The sequence below is a fragment of the Mus musculus genome, chromosome X (genome assembly GCF_000001635.26).
Source record: "Mus musculus strain C57BL/6J chromosome X, GRCm38.p6 C57BL/6J".
NCBI lineage: Eukaryota > Metazoa > Chordata > Mammalia > Rodentia > Muridae > Mus > Mus musculus.
Window position 1 is genome coordinate 52,930,617 of NC_000086.7, and position 27,851 is coordinate 52,958,467.

The following is a 27,851-nucleotide window of genomic DNA, read 5'->3' on the forward strand; positions in this document are numbered from 1 at the left end:
ATGGTGGCTTACAACCATTCGTAATGAGATCTGACGCCCTCTTCTGGTGTGCCTGAAGACAGCAACAGTGTACTTACATATAATAAATAAATAAATCTTTAAAAAAAAGAGAGAGAGAAACTCTTAAAAAAAGAATTGTTTTTGAAATATAGAGCTGGTCAATCACTAATAAGTTCAGAATATAAGGTAAATTTGAGTTGAAAGAATCTTTTTTTTTCTGTTGGCTTGAATTCATAATGCAAAGGGTAAGTAAGATTAAATTAAAGCAGACAGGCATATTTTCACAGTATAATCAATTAGCTATCACAAAATATCCTCAACTCAAGAGATTCAAAGTAGTATATCTTTCTTTTACCCTCTCCACTGGCCTACCCTCCAGTTGATTTTACCAGCTTCCCCAAAATACTGTAGGGAAGTTTTTCTCAAAAGATTTTCATTTAAGTCTTTATTAATCTTCCTTAAATCTTTAATAAATCTTCATTTAACTCTGATTTTAAGAACTCTTTGCCGATGATATTAGGACTGGTGGCAGGACATTGTGACTGGGATAGCAGTAGCATCCTTACTGTGGAAGTTTTAGAAAAAAAAAGTCTCATGAGATATTTTTCCTAATTACTGGTATCCAGCAAGTTCTGGATTGCAAAAGAGATCTAGGTTTTTATAGTGTCAGTTGTATCTAGCTCAGCTCCATGATTTATAGCATTTCAAATGTTCTCCTGACCACAGTAGACCATCACACATTTATAGCATCCTACATATTTTGTCAGTAAAATAGAAAGTACCATCAGAATAATTTTATTCAATTTTTTTCAGGAGACAAAATAAGGAAAATAACATGAATTAGACTTTTTTCTATAACCAGTTTGCTTTTCCTGACAGAAATTGGAATGTCCTAGCCTGTTTGGGACAGTATTAGCAGAATTACATTTGAATATTGTTTTGTTGTTTTTCCCTAGATGTGTTCTCTTTGTCATTGTCCTGGAGCAACCATTGGCTGTGATGTGAAAACCTGCCACAGGACATACCACTACCACTGTGCATTGCATGATAAAGCTCAGATCCGAGAGAAACCTTCGCAAGGGATTTACATGTAACTGGCTCATTTTGCTTGGTTTTAAAGCAGCCCCGCTGTCCTTCAGGCTTTTCCATTTTCCTCCATTCAAAGCATTTCACCGTCACTATGAAGGCTTTTTTGATATGTATGATATGTAATAGTTAAAGCAATGATTTAGGAAGTGTCACACTGAGGTTTATAACATAATTCCAGTTTATGAATAAGGTGGACTGTGCTGCTCATTTTTGTAATTTGAAAATGAATTGAATTTAGTTTTATATACTTCACATTTTGTATTTTTCCCCTTCAGGGTTTATTGTCGAAAACACAAGAAAACTGCACATAACTCGGAAGGTATGTTTCATTAGCCAGTTTTATGTTTCAAGAGAAAATTAGAGTAAAATATAAATGAGTAGTCCTCTACTAAGTTTTTCCTTATGATAGGTCTTATTATTCAATATCTTTATAATTGGAGATGTTATTACATCAGTCCAATGTAAATAGTCAAAAAGAGCTAAATTTTTAAAGAAAAAAATGCCCCAGAAATCTTATGAATATACTGAAAACTCATGTCATATTAGGAAGAAACTGTGGTAGAGGTGACATGTTTCTCCACAGGTGGTTATTGGATTCTTGCTCCCAATAGCTATTACAGTGTGAGCCTAGGAATCCTAGTGCACTTTGGATCAGCGTGCACTCTGGTGAAATGTCAACACCCCATCTCTGCTTTTGCTTTTCATGGTTCACTTATTCCATGGTTCAGCTCATTGCATCATGAGCTGTCATGATCCAAAAATGGAAGTTTCCAAAAAGAAACAAGTTTCAAATCAGTTTGATTATAATATATTATGCTTTATTGATGTCTTACTGTGTCCAATTTATAAGTCAGGCTTTATAATGTGTAGGCATGTGTAGGGAAAACCACATTTAGTATTATTCATGATTTTGTGTATCTACTGGGAATGTAAAAACAAATCCCCCACTGAGAAATAAGTGGAGACATACTATGTTTTTTTTCTAGAAAGCAAAAGTTTGTAAGTAACTAAATTTAAAATAGAAGCTTATCAAGTTATTTTATAGTTTGTTTCCACTTAAATTTATAAAACTAGTTTAATAATATTTATATAGTGTTAGCCAAGTTGGATCAAACGTGTTTTTTTTAATTTTTAAATTTTTATTCTATTTGAATTATGTGAGTGTTTTGCCTGCGGGTATGTCTGTGTACCATGAGCATGTCAGGTGCCCATGAGCATGTCAGGTGCCCATGAAGTTCATAGGGAACTGGAGTTACAGATGGTTGTAAGCTGTCATGTGGTTGCTGGTAATCAAACATAGGTTCTTTGAAGACCAGCTAGTGCTCTTCCACCAGCACACTGAGCCACCTCTCTAGCTCCACATCAAACCTATTCGAAGAATAGATGGTTTTGGTAAATTTAGTAGCAGTATAAAATGGGTTAGATTCAATCTCGGATTATCCTATGTTTTCATTTAAATTTGACTCAATCTTTAATTTTTTTTTTAGCTTCAAAGACTGTTCTGTTCAAAATTAAAATAGATCAGATACAGATGTTTTAGGAAATTGATCCTTTTGAGACAGGGTCTCTATTATTTAGCCTGGGCTGGCCTGGAACATACTATACAGAACAGGATGGCCTGAACTCACAGCGATTCACCTGCCTCTGCTTCCCAAAAGTGCTAGGATTAAAGGCGTGTGCCACCATACTGGGCTTTGGAAGTTTGATCTTTTTAAAGACTAAGCTAGGGGTTAGAGAGATATATAGCCATCTTGTAAAATATCTGAAATAAGTTCCTGACTCCGATACTGGGCAGCTCTTGAGGTCTGATGTCTTTGGCTTCTATGAGTACCTATACTCATATATTCCTAAAACACAGACACACAGACACACGCACAAACACACATGTGAATAATAAAATAAATCTTTAGAAAATTGATGTACCTAATTTGATTCCTGGTGTAAATATTAAAACTGGTTCCCCTTTTGATCTCTTATAATTTGCTTTCATAATAGAAAATTGTACTATTTTCACATCTGAAGTCCACATTAATACAAATACTTGTGACTGCTGGTTCAAAATATAGTCATCATACACATGTATTAAAATATCCCTGTACTGTATATACATCATACTTATTATATGTTAATTAAGATATTTAAATGAAATGATTTAGTAGATATACATGCTAACCATGATTTGGTCATAACACATTGTATACATGAATTGAGTTATTGTGCTGTATTCTACAAATATGTACAGATAATAGTTGAATATTAATTCAACTCAACATTGAATATTGAGTAGACATACATGTACAGAAATAATAATTGAATTTTAAAAAACATTTTTGTGCTGTTTTTTAGAAAGAGTATAGGGCTGGAGATTAAGCATTTGATGCTATTGTAGAGAACTAAAGTTTGGTTCCTAGCATTCACATCAGGCCCCTCCATCTGCCTGTGACTCCAACTCCAGGGATCCAGCCCCCTCTTCAGGCCTTATTGGAAATAGACTGGATAAGCAATAAGAACAAAATACTTGGAGGTGATAGAGTGTGATTGAAAAGCCCATATAACTATTTTCCTAGTTTTTCCTCACTTAATTCTAGAAGTGAATTTAACATCTTTTGTGAAAAGTTCTAAGTAGGGACTAGTAGTGTGTCTCAGTGGTAGGTGGCTTGCTTGGCATGCATGATGCTCTGGGTTCTAACTCCAACACTACATTTAAAAAGGACGAAAGAGCCACTGCAAGGAATAACTATTGTAGGCAAGCTTTTCTATATTCCATTACTTCAAGATGTTAACGATGTATTTATGCAGTGCCCTTTTATGATTAGAGTGGCCATCTATGTTAATAGCTGAGGATTAAGATTCATGATCTGATTAATACAAGTATATGAGTATACTGGAACTAGATACTTGAAATACTTAAAGATGATTAATATATACTGATTAACATAGCTGGCTTCTATTTTACTTTCTAGGCTTCTGAAGCCAATACTGCCATCTAGTGGTAGAGAAGAGCCACTGCAGTGCATACTGTATAAGGAATGATGATTAAAAATTAGGTTTTTTAAACATTTATTTAGTGTACGAGCGTGTGTGTGTGTGAGAGAGAGGGGGGGGGGCAGACAGACAGACAGACAGAAACTAACTTGTGGGAGTCAGTTTTCTCCTATCATGTGTAACTCAGGATTGAATTCATGTCTTCAGCCTTAGCAAGTGCCCTTTTCTGCCTGAATCCTCTCAAAGACGCAACCAAAATGATTTTGAGTGCCTTTTGCTTAGTGAGAGTGTTCTAATTCTACTTCATATTTTACAAGCAACTTCAAATTGGCCTGATTTTGGTTCATGGTCTACTTCTGTAGAATATTGGTCCCTTTTGTTTCCTTGGAATATAGTGTGTGTTTATACTTACATTCTGGAATTTGAGGCATAATCTTCATGTATTGCAGTTTTTGAAGATATATTTTCATAATTATGTCCTGCATGTACATCTGTGTACTGCATGCATGCCTACTGTCCATGGAGAAGATCAGAAGGCGGCTCAGGATCCCCTGTAGCTAGAGTTCTTGAGTTATGAGCTGCTGTGTGGGTGCTGGGAAGAGAGTCAGTGCTTTGAACCAATGAGACAGACAGCTCTCCAGCCCCAGTGTTGGCATTATTTATATTTAGAGAATTTGGCTTTTTAGCTCAAATTTATTTTTTATTGAGTACTTTGTCAGAAACAGCTAAGATTTGTTCTGATGGGAAATGTGTTCTACTTTATGATGGTAATTTATGATGGGGAGTTAAAGGATTTTATTTCAGGCATTCTCCAAGAACTATACTTCATTGGTCTCTAGGGCAAAGGACTTGATACCTGTGACAGTTTCTTTAGCATTTACTATCTGTAGCTCAATATTTCTGATACTAATCTGTCATGTTAGCCTTATGCAACATGAAGTGTTATGAAGCACTAAATTCAAGAATAGTTTTATAATAAAGCAATTTAATTTTCCAACCCTAAGTAAAATATTATTTCATATTAAATGCCTGAAACTCATGTCATCTGTTTTGGAAATAAAACTTGGGAGGTTAAATCTAGTATCCGAATGAGACAGAGGTATCAGAAATGACACCAAGGTTTTTGATATACTTGAGTCAGTTACTGAATGATGCTATTTAAGTAGGCAGTGTTAGACTTGGAAAAGGCTTATGAAGAGAGTTAATGAGTTAAACTTTGGAAGGTCAAGTCTGAGATATATTACGCCTTATCCATGTAGGGTATCAGCTAAGTGGATGGGTGGGTTAATATCACTCTAGTTTTCTGAATAGAGACCTTGGCTAATGATAAGAATTTGCCACTGTTGGTCAGTATATCTCAGACAGTAGAGGAAAAGTTGCCTATAGAGAAAGCTCGGAGGAGATGAAGGCCTAAGACTGAGTCTTGAAGGCTGTTAATGGTTGAAGGATGGGCCTGCAAAGGCAGAGGGGACGTGGGTAGAGAGAAGGAGGAAAGTCAGCTTAGTGTTAAAGCTGTAGGGTCGAAGAAAGGTGGAGTGTAATCCCAGAAGGAACTGAATGGTTAGTTTTGTTCTTGAGAAAGCATCCACTGGCTCAATGACTATAGAGCCATTCGTGATTTCAGAGAAGGCTTTGGGGAGAGAAGTGTGCCCACAGAGGCCAGAAGAAATCATTGGAGCCTCTGGATCCTTGCCACTAGACAAGCAAAAAGATAGCATTGAAGGCCTTGGAACTGAAGTTATGTACGGTTGTGAATTTCTATATGGATGCTGGAAATTGAATCCAAGTCCTCTGCAAGAGGTGGTCTAAACTGCTAAGCCATCTTTCTAGCCCCTGATTAGGTAGTTCTAAGTTCATAAAAATCCCCTGTGAACATGTAGAGTCTCCTTAGCACTCAACAATATAGAGTAAAGCAGTGCATTTGTTTCAGTCTGTGATACAACACGGATACATGATTATCACCTGAACTCCCTACATTTTATAAAGGTTCAATGGTTATGTGAAACATACTGTGGATTTTCACACATCTGTAATGATGCATACCCATCTTTACACACACAAACACACACACACACACACACACACACACACACACACACACACATGCACGCACAGGTGGAATTTTCTTTGATGTTCTTTCTTTGCATTACCTAGTGTGGTAGCTATGTGTGGTATTAAGTAGTGTTCTTAAAAATTATACTCTTTTTCTATTATTATTATTATTTTTTTTGAGACAGGGTTTCTCTGTAGAGCCCTGGCTGTCCTGGAACTCACTTTGTAGACCAGGCTGGCCTCAAACTCAGAAATCTGCCTGTCTCTGCCTCCTGAGTGCTGGGATTAAAGGCGTGCACCACCACCGCCCGGCTTCTATTTTTCTATTCTTAATGGGATATTTATGCATTAAACATGGATAAGAGTTACCAGAATCAAGTCCACTGTGTTTTGTCATGTTGTGCTGTTTTGAAACAGGGTCTTACTGTGTAGTCCAGGCTGGCCTCCAGCTCAGTATCCTGCTGCTTTCAGTCTGAGTGCAGACACTTTGGGCATTTGTCACTATACTTAGCTAAGCCCTACACCTTCTGTGTTTGCCTGTGTGTGTGTGTGTGTTTGGATAAGAGCAATATTCTTTATTTTAATGTTTTAAAGCTATTCACTTTATTTTTGCACATTTTACAGTTTTTTTGTATGTGTTTGTGATGCACAAGTTTGTGTGTACATGCAGGGGCTAAACTCAGTATATTAGTTAGGGTTCTCTAGAGTCACAGAACTTATGGATAGTCTCTATAGAGTAAAGTAATTTATTGATGACTTACAGCCTGCAGTCCAATTCCCAACAATGGTTCAGTAGCAGCTGTGAATGGAAGTCCAAGGATCTAGCAGTTACTCAGTCTCACATGGGCAAGCAGGCAGGCAAAGGAGCAAGAGTCCCTTCTTCCAATGTCCTTATATTGTCTCCAGCAGAAGGTATAGCCCAGATTAAAGGTGTGTTCCACCATACCTTTAATCCCGGATGACCTTGAATTTGGAGATTTAATCTCCTGGAACCCATAGTCACTATGTCTCAAGATCTCCATACCAAGATCCAGATCAGAAACTTCTATCTCCAAGCCTCCAGATAAGGGTCACTGGTGAGCCTTCCAATTCTGGATTGTAGTTCATTCCAGATATAGTCAAGTTGACAACCAGGAATAGCCACTACACTCAGATTATCAGGCTTGGTGACAAGCATCTTAACCCAATGAGCCATCTTTCTGGCCCCTTTTTACTCCTTTGAAAAGCAACATTTTAAAGATAGTAAGCATGGGGTCAGAGAAATGGCTCAGCAATTCAGAGATCTGGGTCTTCTTCCAGAAGATCTTGGCTCACTACCCAGCACGCACATGTCAGCTGTCTGTAACTCCAGATCCAGAGGAGCTGACACTTTCTTCTAGCCTCTGCAGACACTGCACATACATGGTACACAGAAATAATTACAGGCAAAATGCCCATACTTGGACAATCAAAAGAGATACAACTTCAAAAGAAGCTTAAAATTAATAAACATGGTGCTGGAAAGGTGGCTCCGTGCTAAGAGCACATGCCGTTCTTTCAGAAGACACAGTCCCCAGTACCTGCATCAGGTGGCTACTCCTATAACTCAAGCTCCTGGGGATCCAGCATCTTCTTCTGGCTTCTTCAGGAAACAGCATGAATGTGTACACATACAAAAATACAAAAATAAATCTTCTTAAGAGATGTTAGTAATAGCAACTAGGTCTAGCTTATAACTATTACTACTATTCTATACTTAAAGAAGTAACTTGATAGCACAATTTGTAACCACTAAGCATTTGAGTATCTACAAGGAACTATGATTATGAAAGGTAGTTTATTTAAGATAATTTTTAGGTTGCAGATATGGTCACTTGAACCTTTGGCTCCAGCACTCAGTCAAGGTAGGAGGAATGCCATGAGTCCAAGGTCAGCTGAGACTACAGGGGCAAACATGTCTCGAAAAATAAAAAGTTTAAAGAGGTTTGGAGAAATGCTGCAGTTGCAGAGAGCCTGAATTTGGTTCCCAGCACCCATGTGATTCCTCATAATTGTTTATAATTCCAGTTCTCAGGGCTCCAATACCCTCTTCTGACTTCCTTCTGCGTCAGGCACATATGTAATAAACATACATTCATGCTTGCACATCTATACACATAGAATAAAAGTAAGCAAAATAAGTAAAATAGAGTAAAAATTGTACTAGACATATTCTCATCAGTGATGAATGAATAGTCCCCTTCTTACAATTAGAAAAGCTTATTTAAATATTGCTTATTTAAATCACCAAATAATACAGAGGTGTTATTAAAATTAGTTTAAAATTTTTGCTACATTTACTTATGCATGCGTGTGTGTGTGTGTGTGTGTGTGTGTGTGTGTGTGTGTGTGTGTGTGTGTTTTGCAGGCCATGCACATGCCACAGTGTGCACACGGAGGTCACAGGACAAAAGAGGGCTGGCTCTCTCCTTCCACCATGTGGACCCTAGGGACTGAGCTCAGGTAGTCAGGGTTGGCACCAAGCACTCTTACCTACTGAGTCACTATTTCACAGGCCCCCACATCACCACCAAGGTGAATTAATATTTGGTCTTTATACCATTTTGAATACTACATTATATAGTGAGGTTAAAAATGTTTACTGTGTGTATGTATGATGCATGTGTGTACCAGAGAGCACCTGTGGAGGTCAGGACAACTTAAGGGTATTGTTTTGTTCTTTCCACCATTATGTTGGTTCTGGGAATCAAATTTAGGGTACCAAGCTTGGGTGCATGCACCGTCACCCAATATGCTGTCTTGTGGGCCATTAATAAATAAATACTTATAGTGAATAACTGAGTGAAACACTGTTAGTGGTAGAATTATTTTCTTATTTATGGGAAAAATCATTGTATTTCTATGAGTTTAATGAAAATGTTTACAGCTAACTCACAAAATGGCTTTTTCTTGCCATTTCTTCTTGTTAGAGCTTCTTTTTGTACTTGGGACATGTTTCATTACTTGATGAGTTAGCTCAATCATAGATGGCTTTGAAGCTGAAGCTGTCCATTCATAATGGAAGAACTGTCTATATCAGTGCTGTGCAGTCGAAGTGCAGTGACGGAAGGAAGGAAGCAGGTCAGGCTGACACTGTTGCCTCTGGCCTGGTATGGCTAATTCGTTTTTGAGATCTGGTCAGTGTGACTGAAAAGTGAGATTCTTTTATTATAACTGACCTAATCGTGTTTAAAAGCCAAACAACCTGTATCACAGAACCCATTTTTACGGAATTACAGAATCAAAGCAAATGAGGTTATAATGGTTCCAATCAAAAGGTCTGTATTCAGTTATTTGAAACACTGGATTGAGCCCCTTTGAGTAGAACATAGACCAGGTAGGTATCCTCGTTTCTAGGGGCCATTTCATGCTAGCGAAAAGTGTAGTTCCTGCAGACTCATGGACCTACTGCTGATTGTTAAAACTGACCCATATAAATATAGCTTTTGTTTCTTTTTGAGCAGCTGATTTAGAAGAAAGTTTTAATGAGCATGAACTGGAGCCCTCATCTCCAAAGACTAAGAAGAAAAGTCGCAAAGGAAGACCGAGAAAAACTAACCTTAAAGGCTTGCCAGAAGACAGCAGGTCCACATCCTCCCATGGAACAGATGAAATGGAAAGTAGCTCCTACGTAAGTCAAACCTGGTGGGCTCCCACCATTGCCGGCACCCTGAAGACTTTCACTTGAACTGTGTCTACAGGGAACTTATACTGTTTGAAGAATTAAATAAGCCTTGAATCCATTTATAAGTGGTTTCCTCCTTTTATATTTACAGCGAGATAGGTCTCCACACAGGAGCAGTCCTAATGATACCAGGCCTAAATGTGGATTTTGCCATGTAGGGGAGGAAGAAAATGAAGCAAGAGGGAAATTGCATATATTTAATGCCAAGAAGGCAGCCGCACATTACAAGTGCATGGTAGGCATGGTTTTCTTATGTATTTTTTTCAAAAATCATTTAGCTGGTAATCTAATATGGTACTTTTGCTTTAAACATTGTTTTAGGGCTTTGCATAGAGAAGTATAGTAAAGTATTTCTTTACTCATTGCTTTGACAGAATACATAGGCAACTTAAGAAAGGGTTTCCGAGGAGTGGAGTGGTACGTTTGCCTTTAATCCCAGCACTAGGGAGGCAGAGGCAGGCAGGTCTCAGAGTTCAAGGCCAGTCAGAGCATCATAGTGAGACCCTGTCTCAAAAGACAAAATGAAAAAGAAAAGAAAAGGAAAATGAAGGGAGGGCGGGCACGAGGGTAGGTGGGCTTGTTTAGTTTGGATTATCCGGCAAGGGGGAGTCCATGGTGATGGGAAGTGAGGTGCAGTGGCAGGAGCATGAGGCGGCTGCTCGCGCTCTATCTACAGGCAAGAAGCCAAGGACCCCAGTCCACGAAATGGTGCCACCCATATTTATAGTATGTCTCCTCACCTAAGCCTAATCTATAAATTCCCTAACAGACATGCCTAGAGATTTGTCTCCAGGGTGATTACAGACTGGGTCAAATTGCCAATGAATACAAACCATCACAAGTAATATGTTATGCTCTGAAAAGTTTTTCAAGACAGGGTTTCTCAGTATAGCCCTGAACTGCCCTGGAACTTGACTAAGCTGGTCTTGACCTCAGAGATCTGCCTGCCTCTGCCTCCTGAGTGCTGAAATTAAAAGGCATGTCCCACCACTGGGCCCCAAATCTTAATGTACTTCAGACTTATTAAAAAAACAGGATTTGAAGTAATAATTATAGTTACCATATTGAAATACTCTTAATTTATAGTATAAGAATTTAATTTTATAATCATCATTAAAAACATTTATGAATATGTATAAATGTCTTGGGCTTCAACTTATAACCTAGTAAATATCACTGTTATGGTACTTAACACACTGTATTTCAGTTATTTATAAATTTTTTTTTTCCTAATAGACCCTAAAGTTCCTTGGAGAGATTCTGACCTGATCTTTTGAGCTAGATTTATTGAATTACTCATCTCACTTAGGATTAATTTTGAAAAGTTATTTATATAAGAAGTTGTTGCCTAAGTGTAAAGTCACAAGGCTGAGAACCTAGCACTTTGAAACCTGAAGCAGAAAGAATGTCTCAGGTTTGAGTTCAAAGCTAACCTATAGCACATAGTGAGACACTGTCTCAAAAGCCAAATAAATTGGGCCTATGAAATGGCCCAGGCAGGTAAAGGCATTTGCTGTCTCCAGGACTTGGATGTCAGAAAGAACTGACAACTGCCAGTTTTTTGACCTCCACCCACATAAAGAGTCACATATAGAAATATATAAGTATAATAAAAAATTTAAGACAACCCCTCAAAAAAGTCTCCAAATAAACAGAAATTCTGTACTAGAGTGCATATTAGATTCACCCAGAATTTTCTTTTTCAAAATATATATCTTAAGGGACCCCCATGGATTAGATTCTAGTTATATATTTGTTTTGGAAATAGAAAATAAGAAAGTATTTTAATTGTATCATTAATTGAAATTTACCAATTTAAACTATTTTTCAAAATTTGGGGGAATATTAAATAGTTAGGCAAATAGGGTGATGGTATTATTGAAGTCTTTGTTATTTAAAGCTGGGTATTAGCTCCAGTTGGTAATCTTAGTTGGGTTTTTAATTGTTTCCATTTTGGCTTATATTGTAATGAGACAGGAAAATGTTTAAAATAGTTGATACTGATTATTTAGGCAAAGTCTCTGGAAGATTTCGAAATGTAACAATTTGTAATTGTGCTGTTTAATCTTTCCTTGTAAGAGCTGCCCAGTGGTGATGGTTTGTGGTATTCTTTTGTAGTTGTTTTCTTCTGGCACTGTTCAGCTCACAACAACATCAAGAGCAGAATTTGGAGATTTCGATATTAAAACTGTACTTCAGGAGATTAAGCGAGGAAAAAGGATGGTCTGTGATTTTTTTTTATATATTTATATGTATTTGTATTATGCCGTGATACCTTTGATTCTTGCTTTAAATTAAGGATACATCTCCTATTTATCCAGTTATTAAGAATGTTGATATAAAGCACTTCATAGTTTTAAATATAATCTGGTCATTGGTCACTAGCTTTAAGAACTACAACTTGACTGCAGAGAGGATCAGTGGAGTGCAAACCTTTTTTTCAAGTTGGTTTTGAAAAATTTCAGACTGGTAACAAACAATACAGGTCCTTACCCTGATTCATCAGTTACCAAGTCCTTACGTCACTTGTACTTTCAATTCTTGTTGCTTCTACTCTTTTTTTTCAGCATTTGTTTGTATGTGTGCATGTGCGCACGTGTGTTTGGGCTGCTTTGCGTCTATGTGAGTGCATTTGGAGGCAAGAATCAGATGTCAGGTGTCCTGCCCTGTCTCTCTTTACCTTGTTCCTTTGATGTACAGTTTTTCTCTGAACCTGGAGCTAGGCTGGTGGGCTGCAAACTTCAGTGGTCTTCCTATGAAATGTCTTCTGTGCTTCTTTTCCATTTTTAGATTTTAATTTTAGGTCTCTGTCTCTCTCTGTCTCTCTGTGTCTTTGTGTACTTGTTTATGCATGTGCCTGCAGAAGACATAAAAGGGCATTAGATTCCTTACAGCTGGAGCAACAGGAGGTTGTGAACCACAATGTAGAATATTGAACCAAACTTGAATATTCTGCAAGAGTGGTGTAAATTCTTTACCACTGAGCCTCTCTCCAGCTCCTACATTGATTCGTGTGTGTGTGTGTGTGTGTGTGTGTGTGTGTGCGCGCGCGTGCACGTGAGAGAAAGTATATATGTATGTATTTAATTTTATCTGTATGGGTATTTTGTCTGCATATATTCATGTGCATGAAATGCCCGTGGAGGTCAGACAATGAGTTTGGGTACTGTAGAACTAGAGCTAAAGACAGTTGTGAGCCATCATGGGATTGCTGGGAATTGAACCTGGGTCATCTAGAAAAACAGCTAGTGCTCCTGAGCCATCTCTGTAGCCCCCTCTACCTCATTTTCTCTGACTTATTGAAGAACTCAAACTACATTTTTTTTGCTTTTTAATCTTGTTTTTCCACCCTCCGTATTTATATTTAAAGTGGGAATTATAGAGGCTTGAGAGACAGCTCAAGGACTAAGAGATCATACTGAGAGGACCTGAATTAGGTTCCCAGCACCCAGATCACAACTGCCAGTAACTTCCTGTAACTCTAACTCCAGGTCTAACACCCCGTTCTCCACTGGTACCTGTTCTTACGTGTGAACATTTGCCCACATAGATACATACATATAAACCTAATTAAGAGTAAGAAATAATTTGAAAAATTAAATAAGAGGTTGGAGAGGTAGATGGCTTAGCAGTTAAGAGTACTGACATTTCTTACAAAGGACTTGGATCAGTCTCCAGCACCCACACAGTGATCAACTGTCTGTAACTTTAGTTCCAAGGGTTCTAGGCATTCATGTAGTGTGTGTGTGGTGTGTGTGTGTGTGTGTGTGTGTGTGTGTGTGTGTGTGTGTGTGTGACAGAGAGAGAGAGAGATTGATTCAGTCAAAACACTCGTAACATATTTGCAGAAGATGGCCTAGTGGGCCATCAGTGGAAAGAGAGGCCCCTTGGTCTTTCAAACTTTATATGCCCCAGTACAGGGGAATGCCAGGGCCAAGAAGTGGGAGTGGGTGGGTAGGGGAGTGTGTGTGGGGGAGGGTATGGGGGACCTTCAGGATAGCATTTGAAATGTAAATAAAGAAAATATCTAATAATAAAAAAAGAAGAAGTAAACTAGGAATTACACATAAGGACATGAACAGATTCAGTTTCCCCTCTTAGAGACATAATACTATCCCACAGGAAGGACTGTAGCGTCCCATGTGGGCCTATCTGGTCCATAATGGCTGTCCTGGATGAGATGGTCCATTTTCCCCCTGCTATGCAGTTCTTCAGGCTTTCCTGTGGGAGCTTCAGATGGTTGTGGTCTTTGTCCAGCTCCACTAGAAATGACTGTTTCTTTGTGGAACTTCCCATGTTAAAGTGAAAATGATCTGTTCTTTAGATTCGGGTCATTTGATTGTTAATTTTGATCACTTTGAAACTAAAATCCTTAGTACTAAAACCTAGTCGTCTTGTGCAGCAAGCAGTGCTGGGTTGTTTCGCAGAAGTCTAAGTAGGTGAATGGGACAAAAATGTAGTTCTCTTCATTTGAAAAGGTTAGGGTGAATGCTAACCTAGCAACCCCCTACATATACTCTAGTAGAAGTTAGTCCATCACAATCCTCCTCCGCCTCTCCAATAATACAAGGGCATCTGAAGTTGAATAAACTTGCTATCCATTTACTATGCCCCCCTTCCTGGAGAAGGGCTTTGAAACATTCTGGAAAAGAGAATGTTTGCCTCCTGCCAGTCGCTCTTACTGCGCATGAACCTGCCTTTCCAGTGGGCACCTGTTCCTCTAGCAGCTTTCTTTAGGAGGAGCTTCTCTAGACTCCACTGAGAAGCTCTGAAAAGATTTCTGCCCTGCCCATCTCCCTTCTGTACACTGCAGAGAACCTCCTAGTGCAGAGATTGCTTTCCTGTTTTTCTCAGTTTTTCCAATCATAATAGGAAAGGATCTGATTCCAGGAAGGAAAGGGAGTCAAACCACTAAAATATACAATATTATTCTTTTTGTGCTAGTAAAGTGAAGGAGTGTCATCTATATTTAGAGTCCAACTTTACATGGTGTCATGGCTTTGATTACATGCCATATAAGTTAACGTTGTTGGTGTAATTTTTGCCATAGAAAATGTCTACTGTTTTTCTTCTATTCTTAATACTTATTTTCGTTTATGGGTATGTTGGTCTGCCTGGATGCACACGTGTTGTGGGTGACCATGAAGGCCAGAAGAAAGGTTTCAGGTACACAGAGCTCCAGGCAGTTGTAAGCTGCCTGCAACCTCTGAGTACCAGGTAGCGGGAGTTAGAGGCATGGGGAGCTATGCAGCATGGTTGCCCGGAAGTGGACTCTGATCCTCTGTAAGAACGGCAAGTACCCTTAACCACTGGGTTACTGCACCAGCCCCTGACTGCTCTCTTCTGTGTAAACTGAAGTAATTGGCTAAAAATAGAATACATATCATTGCCTAAACCTTGAAATATTGCTTCTGATTGTTCTTTCTTTCTTTTAACAGAAATGTACACTTTGCAGTCAGCCTGGTGCTACTATTGGATGCGAAATAAAAGCCTGTGTTAAAACCTACCATTACCACTGTGGTGTACAAGACAAGGCAAAATACATTGAAAATATGTCACGAGGAATTTACAAGTAAGATAACGAGTGTCCATTTTCCTTAACATGTCAGTAAGTTAGTGCCCTTAAAAAGATAACACTGAGTTTTTAAATTAAATTATTTATTCACTTTAGAACCCAATATTAGTCCTTCCTCTCCTTCCAGTACCCCCTCGTGTAAATCCTTCCCCCATTTCCTCTTAGAATGGGAAGCCCCCTCTTGGTGTCACCCTTCACCCCCACCCTGCATATCAAGTCGCTGTGGGCCTAGGCACGTCTCCCACTGAGGCCAGACAAGGCTGTCCATTTACGGATGAGATCCATAGACAGGCAGGCCAGCAACAGGTTCAGGGACAGCCCCTGCTCCAGTTGTTGGGGGACTCACGTGAAGACCAAGCTGCACATCTGCTACATATGTACAGGGACCTAGGTCCAGCCTGTGCTCACTCTTTGATTGGTAAAGTTCAGTCTCTGGAGTCCCCAAGGGAGCACTAGTTTTTTGAATCTCTAGTTTTGATGATGTTCCAAGGAAATGTAGAATACCAAAGCTATTGTATAAGGAGTGAGAGGTACGGTTTGCCTCTTTCCCTGAAGGTGTGTCCCTGGGCTAGCACTCATTCATCTGTGACCTATGCGCTAGGCAGTGGACTGGAGCTGCTCATTCACAAGACTGTCCTCAGCAAGCGTACAGCTTATTGCGCTCTCTCAAGGGCTCTCCCTTTGAATTACATGGCCAGACAAATCAGTGCTCAGTTACAAGTTATATCAACACCTACAAGTAGTTACAAACACCTATAATATTGAAGATGAAAGGGCTAACCTAACCTGTGCTAAGAAGTGTTTGAGTTTGCTCTTAGGAGTTTGAGCTGAGACATAAAGGGCAAAGGTGAACCTAGTACAGGTGTCCTGGTGTGTGCATAACAGATAAGTACCCCCACACTGAGAGAACTCTAGCTTTGGGACTTTGTTTTGTCTTTATTTTATTTTATTAAGACAAGGTCTCAGTGTGTAGCCCCCACTGGCCTCTAGCTCACACACATCTTCCACCTTGGTGCTGGGATTAAAGGCATTTACTTACTTTGGCGTCTACCTTCACAACTGCACACTAGTCTAAAGTCTCAACAGTTCTCACCTGGACTACTGTCAACAGCCTGTTCATTCTTCTTGTCTCCTTTTTGCTTCTGTTCCCCTGATATCCTCAGATTAGGGTGTGTGTTTGTTGTATGTAAGTTTTGCTTTCACGCCTCACATAAGAGAGGGAGACAGAATGTATTCGGAAATTCAGGATGCCCATCACTCTTTGTAATGGGATTTCTACTTACCTGTGTATCTATAGTGGCTCCATTATTTCCATCATGCAGAGTAATTGGATAGGAATCTCTGAACTTGATGTGCTTTTGAGACTTGTGAAACACTTTCACAGGGTTAATATGTAGTTAAACGATAACTAACATTCAATTAAACAGCTCCTTTGGGCTCTTGTGTTTGTGGATAAAGCAGTTACACATTAAGTCATCAAGCCCTTTGGGTGCCCACAGAAGCATTCTAATGCTATCAGGCCTTTAAGCAACAGATATTATGAAGATTATTATGTAGACATCTAACACAAAGCAGGAAATGGAAGACTTCTACTTTATTGTGTAAGGCATGCTTAGCTGGAATGGCAAACAATTCAAATCAGCAAACTATACCTGTCTCATCAATATGAATTACAAAGTCAGTATAAATTTTTATATATAGTCAGTATAAGTTATAGACATCCAACCCAGCTCTGTAATATGATACTAAAATTTGAAAATAAGTGTTCATGTGATCTATTGTAAATTGGTAAAGAAAAACCATGTCACCACCTCCCAGGTAAATGGTGAAAGGACAGTTTATAACTTTGAGTGTCAACTCAGATTCTTAGATTATTGTGTCAAGGGCACTTTTACTAAGTTGGGAATCATAATAGGGTGTCCAGAAGAAATCAACAAATAGTTTATTTATTGTTGAAGTAAAAGCAATAGCCCTAACCCAGGGTTGGGCCTCAGAATCACCAGACTTAGACTGGGCCTTTTTGGAATTGTCTATGCGTGTGTCCTACCACAGATGCTTTAATTCAGTAGGTTTGCAAAGAGGGTCAAACTTGAGGCAATTCCCATGTTCATCCCTAACAGAACAATTAGACTACACACATATTCATTCAGATTAGGACCAAGACAAAGGTACCAACACCAACATTATCTTCAACATACTCTGTAGAGTTAGCTCTTGCAACAAGAAAAGAAAGAGGAGCTAGAGCGTAGCTCAACAGCAGCACAGTTGACTAGGACATTCAAGAATCCAAGTTTTGTTCCAAGCACCACAAAAAGAAAAACAGATATATAATAAATGCAGTGATTGGCTCTTGTTAGGTGATTATCTACTAAGAAAATGCAAAAGAATCAAGTATAAACTCAGGAGAATTACTGAAAGCACATCAAGATTGCATAATATGAGATGCTTTTTAAAAGGCAATTCCAGTCATAATTGTTTTGAAAATGTAAAGAAAAATGTTTCTTTCCCCTCTCCCTATGTGCACGCGCATACATGTACACACTTTCTCCAACTTTAAAAGCACTTGCATTTTGCTAAGTACCCAAGAGAGCTATATTACATTCCTCAGTAGAAGGACTTAACATTGAAAGATTCCTGGTCACTGGGCAGTGGTGGCGCACGCCTTTAATCCCAGCAGCACTCGGGAGGCAGGGGCAGGTGGATTTCTGAGTTCAAGGACAGCCAGGGCTACATAGAAACCCTGTCTCGGAAAAGAGAGAGAGAGAGAGAGAGAGAGAGAGAGAGAGAGAGAGAGAGAGAGAGAGAGAGAGAGGAGAGAGAAGAGAGGGGGGAGAGGAAAGGGAGGAGAGAGAGGGAGAGGGGGGAGACAGAGAGAGGGAGGGGAGAGAGAGAGGAGAAAGAGAGAGGAGAGAGAGAGGGAGGGGAGAGAGAGAGAGGAGAAAGAGAGAGGAGAGAGAGAGGGAGGGGAGAGAGAGAGAGAGGAAAAAGAGAGAGAGAGAGAGAAAAGAAAGATACCTAGTCATCAAACTAATGTAAAAACCAATATAAAGTTAAGCAGAGTTTTGTCTAAACAGTAATCAGAGCATTATTAAAAAGAATTAGGAGGCACACAGAGGAAAGATGTCAGATGTGGGAGGCAGTTGCTTAAAATCTGTCTTCCATTTGTTGTATCTGGGACATTTAACAAATTCTACATCTGCTTTATGATTGTATGGTTTTTTTCATTGTATTGGTTAATCACTTTTTTATTGGCTCCTGTTTTAGACATTTAGATTAACTTCTTGGCTGTCAGAAAATCATGTTTCAGGGCTGGGTTGGCTTAGTTGGTGGAGACTTGCCTAGCATGCATGAAGCCCTGAATTCAGTCCCTGTCACAGCATAAAAACAGGTGTGCATAACACTTTGAATGTTGAGACAGGTATTTAGTTAGCTGTTCAAAGTCATCCTCTGCTATATAGCAAACTCAGGCCATATGAGGCTACATGAGAGCCTATTGTCTCAAATAAGCAAAGGAAAAAAATCATGTTTCAAGCTGAGCGGTGGTGGTGCACGCCTTTAATCCCAGCACTTGGGAGGCAGAGGCAGGCGGATTTCTGAGTTCGAGGCCAGCCTGGTCTACAAAGTGAGTTCCAAGACAGCCAGGGCTACACAGAGAAACCCTGTCTCAATCCTACCCCACAAAAAAAAAAAAAAAAAAAAAAAACATGTTTCAGTGGCCACCTCTAAAAAGTATTTGGCCATGCTAATTTAAATTGTTCTTTAAACTTTGTCCAGTAAAATATACTTCTTATGGGCTGGAGAGATGGCTCAGAGGTTGAGAACACTGACTGTTCTTCCAGAGGTCCTAAATCCACCAGTGGATTACAACAATGTATAATGAGATCTGGTGCCCTCTTGTGGCGTGCAGGCTTATATGCAGGCAGAACACTGCATACATAGTAAATGAATCTTTTTTTTAAGACCTTTTTTTTTAGATTTATTTATTTTTGTGTGAGTACACTGTAGCTATTTTCAGACAGACCAGAAGAGGGTATCAGATCGCATTATAGATGGTTGTGAGCCACCATGTGGTTGCTGGGAATTGAACTCAGGACTTCTGGAAGAGCAGTCAGTGCTCTTAACCACTGAGCCATCTCTCTAGTCCCCCCGCCACCCCCGTAAATGAATCTTTAAAAAAAAATTTAAAAATCTAATATATATATATATATATACACACATATATATACATACACACACACACACATATACATATATATATATATATATATATCCTTCAATCCCTGCAATATCTGTTCCAGATAGACTGTTGACTTTGAATGGGTGTCTTCATGCGCATAGATTATGGAGAGAAGTAGTCAAACAGGTTCAAATGCAAAGGAATATTTCTGAATGAAGTAACATGTGGACCACTTAAATATGGCCTTTCTTCTTTAACTGCCATTTTTAAATTATTTGTTGTTATTTTATGGACATCTGTGTTTTGACTTACGTATGTCTGTATGAGGGGGTCATATCTCCTGAAACAGGAGTTGCAGATGGTTGTGAGCTACCTTGTGGGTGCTGGGAATTGAACCCAGGTCCTCTGGAAGAACAGCTGGTGTTCTTAACCACCTAGCCATCTCTCCTACACCCTCAAAAATAGCTGTTTTAGAGCTCTAACTTTATAGTTGGAAAGGCAAGGGAAGTTGGGCATGGTAGTACATGCCAGAGAGATGGGGAGCGGGGGAGGGAGACAGACTCCATAATAGTTCTTATGTAGAAGAGTAAACATTTAGGGCAGTCCCCACCCTATCACTCTCACCTCTCCCCTCCTTTGTAAGCATCCTTGGAAAAGTTTCCAAATTCTGTCCTTATCTGTTTACTGCCCTGATTCTTACTGTGTTTCCGCTTCCTCTTCACCTTTGCTGTAAAGTTTAATTTGGTTCAAATGCTTAAGTTAGACTGGGGCTATGTTTGGGGGAAGATGCTTAACAGATGATGGCACTGCCTAAAGTCCTCGCTCTGGATATCTGAACCTGTGGTTTAAAAATAATTAATATACATGATGCAGTCCCAATGTACCGTATTTGAAGAGGAGTACAGATTATCTGTGAAGCTACTAAGTGTTTTACAACATGAAGGAAAATAATGAACAAAACTAGATTGACAATCTGGGCAAGGATGGTGCACGTGTGTTATCCCAGCACTCAGAATATGGAGGCTGGAGGATCAAGGTCAGCCTCAGCTACAGTGAGTTTAAGGGCAGCCTGGGCTAGCTATATAAGTCTGTCTTGGTGAAACAGAGCAAACAAACAAAAAAGTCCTAAATTAAGGATGGCAGGAGACATAGCTCATTGCTGTCACTCATACCGTCATGAGTCTGAGCTAGCCCACATACATATTCTAGGTTGGCCCCTAGGACTGCCTGTTCTCTTTGGCTACATAATGAGACCACATCTCAAAAAAACCTCACAGAGCTGTATTCAGTTATTATAATACCCCAAGCCCATCATTGCTTTCTGTTCTATTCAAATGTTCCTTGTAAACCTTTGGGGAGTAAATGCCTATTTTTATCCAGAACTGACCACAAGAGAGTACTGTTCTATTTTTGTCTAATGTAGAAGTTACCTGAAACCAGGTTTGAGTTAGCCCACCATTAGCATCTTTTTTTTATCCTCCCTTCTTTTTGTTACTATATACTAACTGAATAAGTGGGTTTTGTTACAGCACACATATAATATACTTTGATCACACTCAGCCGTTACTTTCTTCTGCCCCTCCCCCCATCCTTAATAATCACCCTTTTAGTTTCGTGGTCTTTTCCAGCCCGTAACCTCCACATACTTGGTCTTCATGGAATTGATCTTAATTAACAGGATGGTCTCCACTTCCATCCATTTTCCTGCACCAATAAAAATGTATTCTTGATAGCTAAGCAAAGTTCTAGTGAACGCATATACTACATTTTCTTCAGATCATCTTTTCTGTGTATGTGCACATGTGTGCATGAGTGTGTTTCTGGGGATTGAACATGTACATGCTAGATAAATAAGTCTACTACTGAAGTATATTCCTAGGCCTTTTTTCTTTTCTCATCACCCCCCCCCCCATTTTTTTTTGAGCCAGGGTCTCACTGGGTTTTCTAGTCAGGCCTTGAACTTGCATTCTTCATTCCATAGCTAATTATCAAAAGGCACATACATATACAAGGACACACTCTGCCTTGGTCACTGCTACCTTAATGACATGAAGTATAGCATCATTGATAGGGGAACATTGGAAGTCTCGTGCCTCCAGAAGTGAGCAGGATTAGTTATGCAGTATGCTGGTTGATGGACTAAAGATGGACCTGTAGCTTAGCAAACTCAGATTTGATTCCTAGTTTATATGAAATGGAGTAAGAGAGAAGCAAAGAAAATGGCATTAGACAAATCCATAGTATGGTGCAGCTGACAAGCTGTCTGTTTCAGTCGGGTCTTTAATAGGTCAGTGTTGTGACATGAAATGAAATTGGGAGGTCCAGTATAGAGGAAGAGAAACATAGCCAAGTAAGATGCAGGTGGAAGAGCTGACCCATGAAGAGATTGTAGGGAAGGCAAGGACGCTTGTGTGTGATGTGACAGCATTGGAAGACTTTGAGGAAGGCTGTATCAAAATAAAAGCAGAAAGCAACAGTGTATAGAGAATAGATATTCCCTTCCCTCTGTGTGTGTGTGTGTGTGTGTGTATGGTGTGGTGTATTGTTCGCTCATTTGTGTTCTTCTACAATATTTGTGTTCTTCTACAATGTGGGTCCTGGGGATTAAACACTGGCCAGTGGGGTTGGTGGCAAGCACCTTTAATCCATCCCTTGGCCAGAGAGATGCTCAGTAGTTAAGAACACTTTGTGCTCCTTGAGAAGATCCAGTACCCTTCTTTGGCTTTTGGCTGAACATATACACACAGACAAATACAAAGTAGATATGTTTTAAAACTGTATCTCAAAATATAGTTGTAAAGTATGTACATGAAATAACTTTGTGGCTTTTAATTAGTTCATTAGTTTACCTCAAAGCTGACTCTTGGATTTTGTTTGGAATTGTTTTAAAACACAGTCTCAGTCCAGAACCCAGGCTGGCCTCAAACTCACCAAAGCCCTCCTATCCATAAAAGTTGTGTTTTAAAAGAAATTTCATAAGTCTATTTTATTTATTTGTTGGGAGGCACATGTGTGTGGCATGGTGTACAAGTGGAGATCTGAGGACAAGTTCTGGGTGTCTGTTGTCTCCTTCTGACAATAAGCATGTGGGCCTATTGTCAGGTGCCGTTATCTGATGACATATGATACTAAGTATGAAGGAGCAAACCCATATTTTATAAGAGACCCAACATCCTCTGCTAGTAGTTATATAATTATATTCTTATCAACATTAGAAGAAGGATTTTTGAGATGTTTGTCTTTCATCATTGTAGACTCTATTGTAAAAACCATAGTGGAAATGATGAGCGAGATGAAGAAGATGAGGAGCGAGAGAGTAAAAGCCGTGGAAGAGTAGCGATTGATCAGCAGCTAACCCAGCAGCAGCTTAATGGAAACTAGGTATGGAAGTTGATTTAAAGCTCTGTTGTCGGAACACCGTGCACACTAAAACAGAATGATGAGATGCAGCAAAACTATTAAGCCTATTGTATAGAGTTCCTAATGTGGGGCCAGGATGCTTAGTTAGGATTCTACAGGCTGCCCTGTAGAGTTGTATTTGCTTTTCTTTACCTGGTCCGTTTTAGAGCCATAAACAAGCTATCTACTTCATCAGTAAACATAGTTAGGATATGGCATTAGTAAGATACCCTTGTTCCTTAATAATGTTATGTCAATTATATCACCTTAAGCATCATATTTTACTTTTTTTTATCATCTTTTAAACAGGTTCGTGGGACAGAGAGAGTTAGAAAACTGAGAAAAAACAACTATAACTCCTGTGCTTCTTTTCCACTTTTTTCTAAAATAAAGGGTTTGTAACTTTTTACTGCCCGACTCTTAGATCCTTCATTGAACTGCCTAAATCACCTTGTTAGTTTTCTGAGCCTTCAGTAGACGGCCGAATTTGACATATTGATATTACGTAGCTGTAGTTTGCAGTTTCTGGGAAGCAGTCAAAACACTATTAGCCCTGTGTATACTGTCAGCAGTTAAAACAGACATTGAATGAAGTAAACTGTATTTCTGGACAGAACAAAGTTGTACTGTTTAGAGTATGTAAGTTTGTGTAGTAGATCCACGCTCAAAGGAAACCAGAAGCAAGTTGTACTCCACCTTGCAAACATGCCTCTGGTAGCAACACCTGGCAATTTGGGCAATGGAAACGACAAATGAAGAGACTCTTCTTTTTGTCTTGGCTTTGACAGCACATGCTCTAACCATTTCTTTCACGAAGCGTGCTGAAGCCTACCTGTGGTCCTTTTTAGAGTTATTCTCACTGAGCAGCATGGACTCTGGGCGACTGGTGATGATAAGCTCTGAGCTCCAGTGCTTCTGCCAAAACTCTGGACAGTACACCTTTCTGTGCTGTACAGAGAGCTTCTGGCAAAATAATGGAATCGTATCAAGATCAAAATAATGTTTGGCAACATCAGATTAAACCTCTTTGAAATTCAAGAGGTCAGCAATGCGCTAAAGGACTTTGGACATCATGTCTGAAACCAGCTTCTCTCAAGTGCCCTGTTGTGTGGAACACTTCACATATTGGCCCAGCATATATAAGGAGGTCTTATATGCTAACATTTTTTTTAAAGGAACCATCTTTGTGCAAAACAGTATTTCTTTTTGACTCTGTGACCACTATTTTAGAAACATTATTTAATGCTTTCAGTCATCAGTTTGCTTACAGATTGAATAAGCTTTTGTGCCCTGTTTTTCTTCGAGGGCTCGGAAGTGTTTTCTCAATCACCAGATTTTTAGAAAGGCTTTCTTTCCACTGGCATTTCTCACTCGTGACACACATCCACTTACCTGCTGAAGCACATTTACATATTTCTTTATGGCAAAACCAAAAAAGTTAGTTGTGGTCTGCCTAATATTACCATAGCACCTCAGTATGAAAGGTAAGGATTCTGAGTTCCACATCATTAGTTAACCTCCCATAGTGAATCAGATTTGCAAATAAGAAATAACGTACTAACTTGACTGTACATCCATCTATTCTGTAGCTGGTAGAACAGCGTTTTGAAATGTAACAGGTGGAAAATTACACTGTGCTTATTGACTGAATTTTTAAACTGCTTGTCCCTTAAGATCATGTTTGTTAAGGTGTGTATTTACACATTTACTTAAATCAAGGGACTCAATGCTTGCTTTCTTTTAACCATCTTTTATTGTTATTTTAGAAGGAAACTAGCTTTAGTGGATTGCCTTGTGCGTCTTCTCCTTTCGCTCTTAATATGCCATGATGTGTATGTGATTAATTTTCAAGGTTCATCATGACTTGAAGTGCAAGGACAGATCTCAGTTTGTTTACCAAGCGATGCGACTTTTCCCAAAGGATCTGTACTTTATTTCCTTATAACAGCTTGAAAACCATTCTTTTTTAAATCTTTAAATCACTGTGTCTAGGTAATTTTTCCATTGTGTGCCATAGAACTTACCCATGGAGAAATGGAGCCCCTTCATTTTTGGACAACTACTGTAATGATTTTTTTTAAGAAAAATGGAAGGTGCCAGGGGTAATTATGGCCAGTCAATAATTATATAAAGGACTTCAAATACTATAGCCGTCAGTTGATGGATTTGATATGTAGTACATGTATGATTTTGTATGGGTTTCTTCAGCCCTTTCTCTGCCACTAGCAACCAGAAAAGCACTTTACCTTTTGGTTGGTTAGATAAGTGGCTAACTACCTGTTTTTCTCACTGTGGTGTGATTGGCTAGATAACCTTCATTTAAAGTTGAAATGTAAACTGAAGTCACATTAAACACTCACGTTTGGCTGTAAACTTCCAATAGTTTGATTCTTTGTTCCTGTTTTCATTCTATGCTGAGTAAAAGTGCCTTACAATGTAAAAATTGTACAGTACTTACGTTCCCAAGTAGCAGCTTCACCATCTGGCTAGGCGTCACATTGTGGTAGGAGTATTAGATCAATAGACCTCAGCAGTGTATTTACTGTACAACTCTTAAGTCCTTAACTGTAGTTTTAATAAGCATGACATTATTTGGCAAATATATGGCATTTACATCATTTCCAAAAATACTGCCATTGCTGTCTACTGCGTATTTTTAGCCTGAAATTTTGATGCGTCTTTTTTTCTTGTTTTTTTTTCTTTATTTCTTTTGTTCCCTTTTGTCATTATTAATATTAAACCGTGTAATCTTTGCAAGCGTATATTGAAGATTATTCTGGAGCATTTATTGCCTTACCAGAAATGTTAGTAAGAAATGTTCTTTAGAGTAGAAGGGTAGACTTGAGTTTCTATACTTTAATAAGACCTCTTTGTTCCTGGGGGGAGGGGGGAGTTTTGCTTTCATCTCATTGTTTTAAAGCCCACACAAGAAATTAATTTCATGTCAAGGATCAGCAGTTTTCAAACTTGAGGTGGTTCTTAGTACACACGACTCAAGATACTAACAGAGTAACATGATCTACAGATCTGCTATTGAATCGAATCTATGTACTTGAACAAATGTGTGAATCTCAAATATCTCAAAGCAAAAGTGTTGTAGAATGTTGTTGCTTTTTGAAAAAGCACTGAAGTTAGACCAAGGCACAGTTTTGTTTTAGCAGACATTTAAGTTAATTGTAAAGATAAGGAATGCATCATGGGTCAAAAATCAAACATTCCTCAATGTTATGTATATTTTGTTCCTGTTATATTGGCTTTATTTTCAAAATTGTAGTTTGTAGTATTAGTTTCCTTTTAATGGTATTCTTGCATATACTATTCATTCAATAAATGAGTTCTGGATTTCAGGTCTGTGTCTGCTTTGTAAAAGTGTGTATCGGGTTATTTGTACCAGCAATAGTGCCATGTTTCTTTCACTCTTCCTTTACTTCAAGGGGAAATACAAATGCCTAGGATGTTTAATAATAGCTCGACAGCAAACAGATATGAGAGGGGGACTAGCGAGTAGTTCCAGCATACTCTTAGCCTTGACTTCAGTCCCCTGGTATGGTAGATAAAGCACATAACTCAAAATGCGGATGGACTGGAGGGGTGTGGTTAAACAAAAATGAATATGATCTGCCCAGAGTTTCACAATATAAAGATGTCATCATGGAAAGAATTAGCAGCCTTTGAAAGACAGTAGATTTAGAGCTTATTTTGGTCCTTCTAATACATGATGCAGATCCCCATGGCTTAAATCAAGTCCACTGCCTCCAAATCAGTATGTAACTCTGAAAATGAACACACCAAAATGCCTAGTACAGATTATTTGACAGGTAACAGGTCTTTGAGCTATTCCACATCATAGACTTAGGTTACTCCCTTTTCCACAGACTGCTTGCTGCTGAGCTTTGCACATCTGTTGTGCTTGATCCTACCCAGGTCAGAAATCGAAGTTTTGATTCCTGGACTTCACTTTTCCCAGACAGTTTCTAAACCTGCATTCGTATGGAAAGATGGCCGGGACACACAGTAGTATGCTTTCCTATGCATCCTAACTACCTGGCACATTGTGTGTGTGTGTGAGAGAGAGAGAGAGAGAGACAGACAGACAGACAGACAGACAGAGGTAGAGAGAGAGAGAGTATTTAAAATCCATGATTAAGTAACAACTAAAAGACTATAATAAAAACATAAAAATGAGTTATATGGTTTTCTTTACCTAGTTACACCTGTTGACAACTTGCTTTTTGTTTCAGTCTACACTCCCTAGCAATTTCTGAAAGTCATACCCAAACCCTATTACTATTTCCTAGCAAAATTTAATGACAGGGTCATCTGTCTATTTATCAAGATAAGGTGTCATACAGCATAAGCTATATATAATCAAGGGTGACTGATCTACTGATTCTCCTGCCTCCATCTCTCCAAGTACTGGTATTACATTACATGTGTGTACAATCATGCTTAGTTTACCTACCAGGTCCATATGTTTTTTTAAAAAAGGAGTGTGTGTACCTGCATGTCTGTATATGTGTGTGTGTGTGTGTGTGTGTGTGTGTGTGTGTGTGTGTGTGTGTGAGAGAGAGAGAGAGAGAGAGAGAGAGAATATGAAAGAGAGAGAGAGAGAGAGAGAGAGAGATGTTCCAGTTCCCAAGGAATCCAGAAGAGGTTTCCAGAACTGGAGCTATGAGCCATATGACAGGCACATGTACAACATGTACCAGGGACCAAACTTGCATCCTCTGCAAAAGCACTAAGCCCCAAATACAGCAAAGAGCCAGGCATGGTAGCACAAACCTTTAATCCTAGCACTTGGGAAGCAGGTACAGGTGGACCTCTGTGAATTGAAGGCCAGCCTAGTCAACAAAGCTACATAAATATTGAGA

At 39.0% G+C, this 27,851-nt stretch overlaps 1 protein-coding gene across 2 annotated transcripts in view; it reads left to right on the plus strand.

The window, feature by feature from the left end:
- Phf6 (PHD finger protein 6) overlaps window positions 1-26,345 on the plus strand; it is a 44,748-nt gene extending 18,403 nt beyond the window's left edge. For both annotated transcript variants that reach the window (NM_027642.2, NM_001290546.1), the window contains 8 exons: window positions 957-1,090; window positions 1,365-1,408; window positions 9,609-9,775; window positions 9,921-10,064; window positions 11,948-12,052; window positions 15,268-15,401; window positions 22,836-22,962; window positions 23,290-26,345. In NM_027642.2, the coding sequence (NP_081918.1) occupies window positions 957-1,090; window positions 1,365-1,408; window positions 9,609-9,775; window positions 9,921-10,064; window positions 11,948-12,052; window positions 15,268-15,401; window positions 22,836-22,962 (855 nt within the window). In that variant the 3' untranslated portion in view covers window positions 23,290-26,345. The remainder of the gene's footprint in view (window positions 1-956; window positions 1,091-1,364; window positions 1,409-9,608; window positions 9,776-9,920; window positions 10,065-11,947; window positions 12,053-15,267; window positions 15,402-22,835; window positions 22,963-23,289) is intronic.
- The last annotated feature ends 1,506 nt before the right edge of the window (window positions 26,346-27,851 follow it).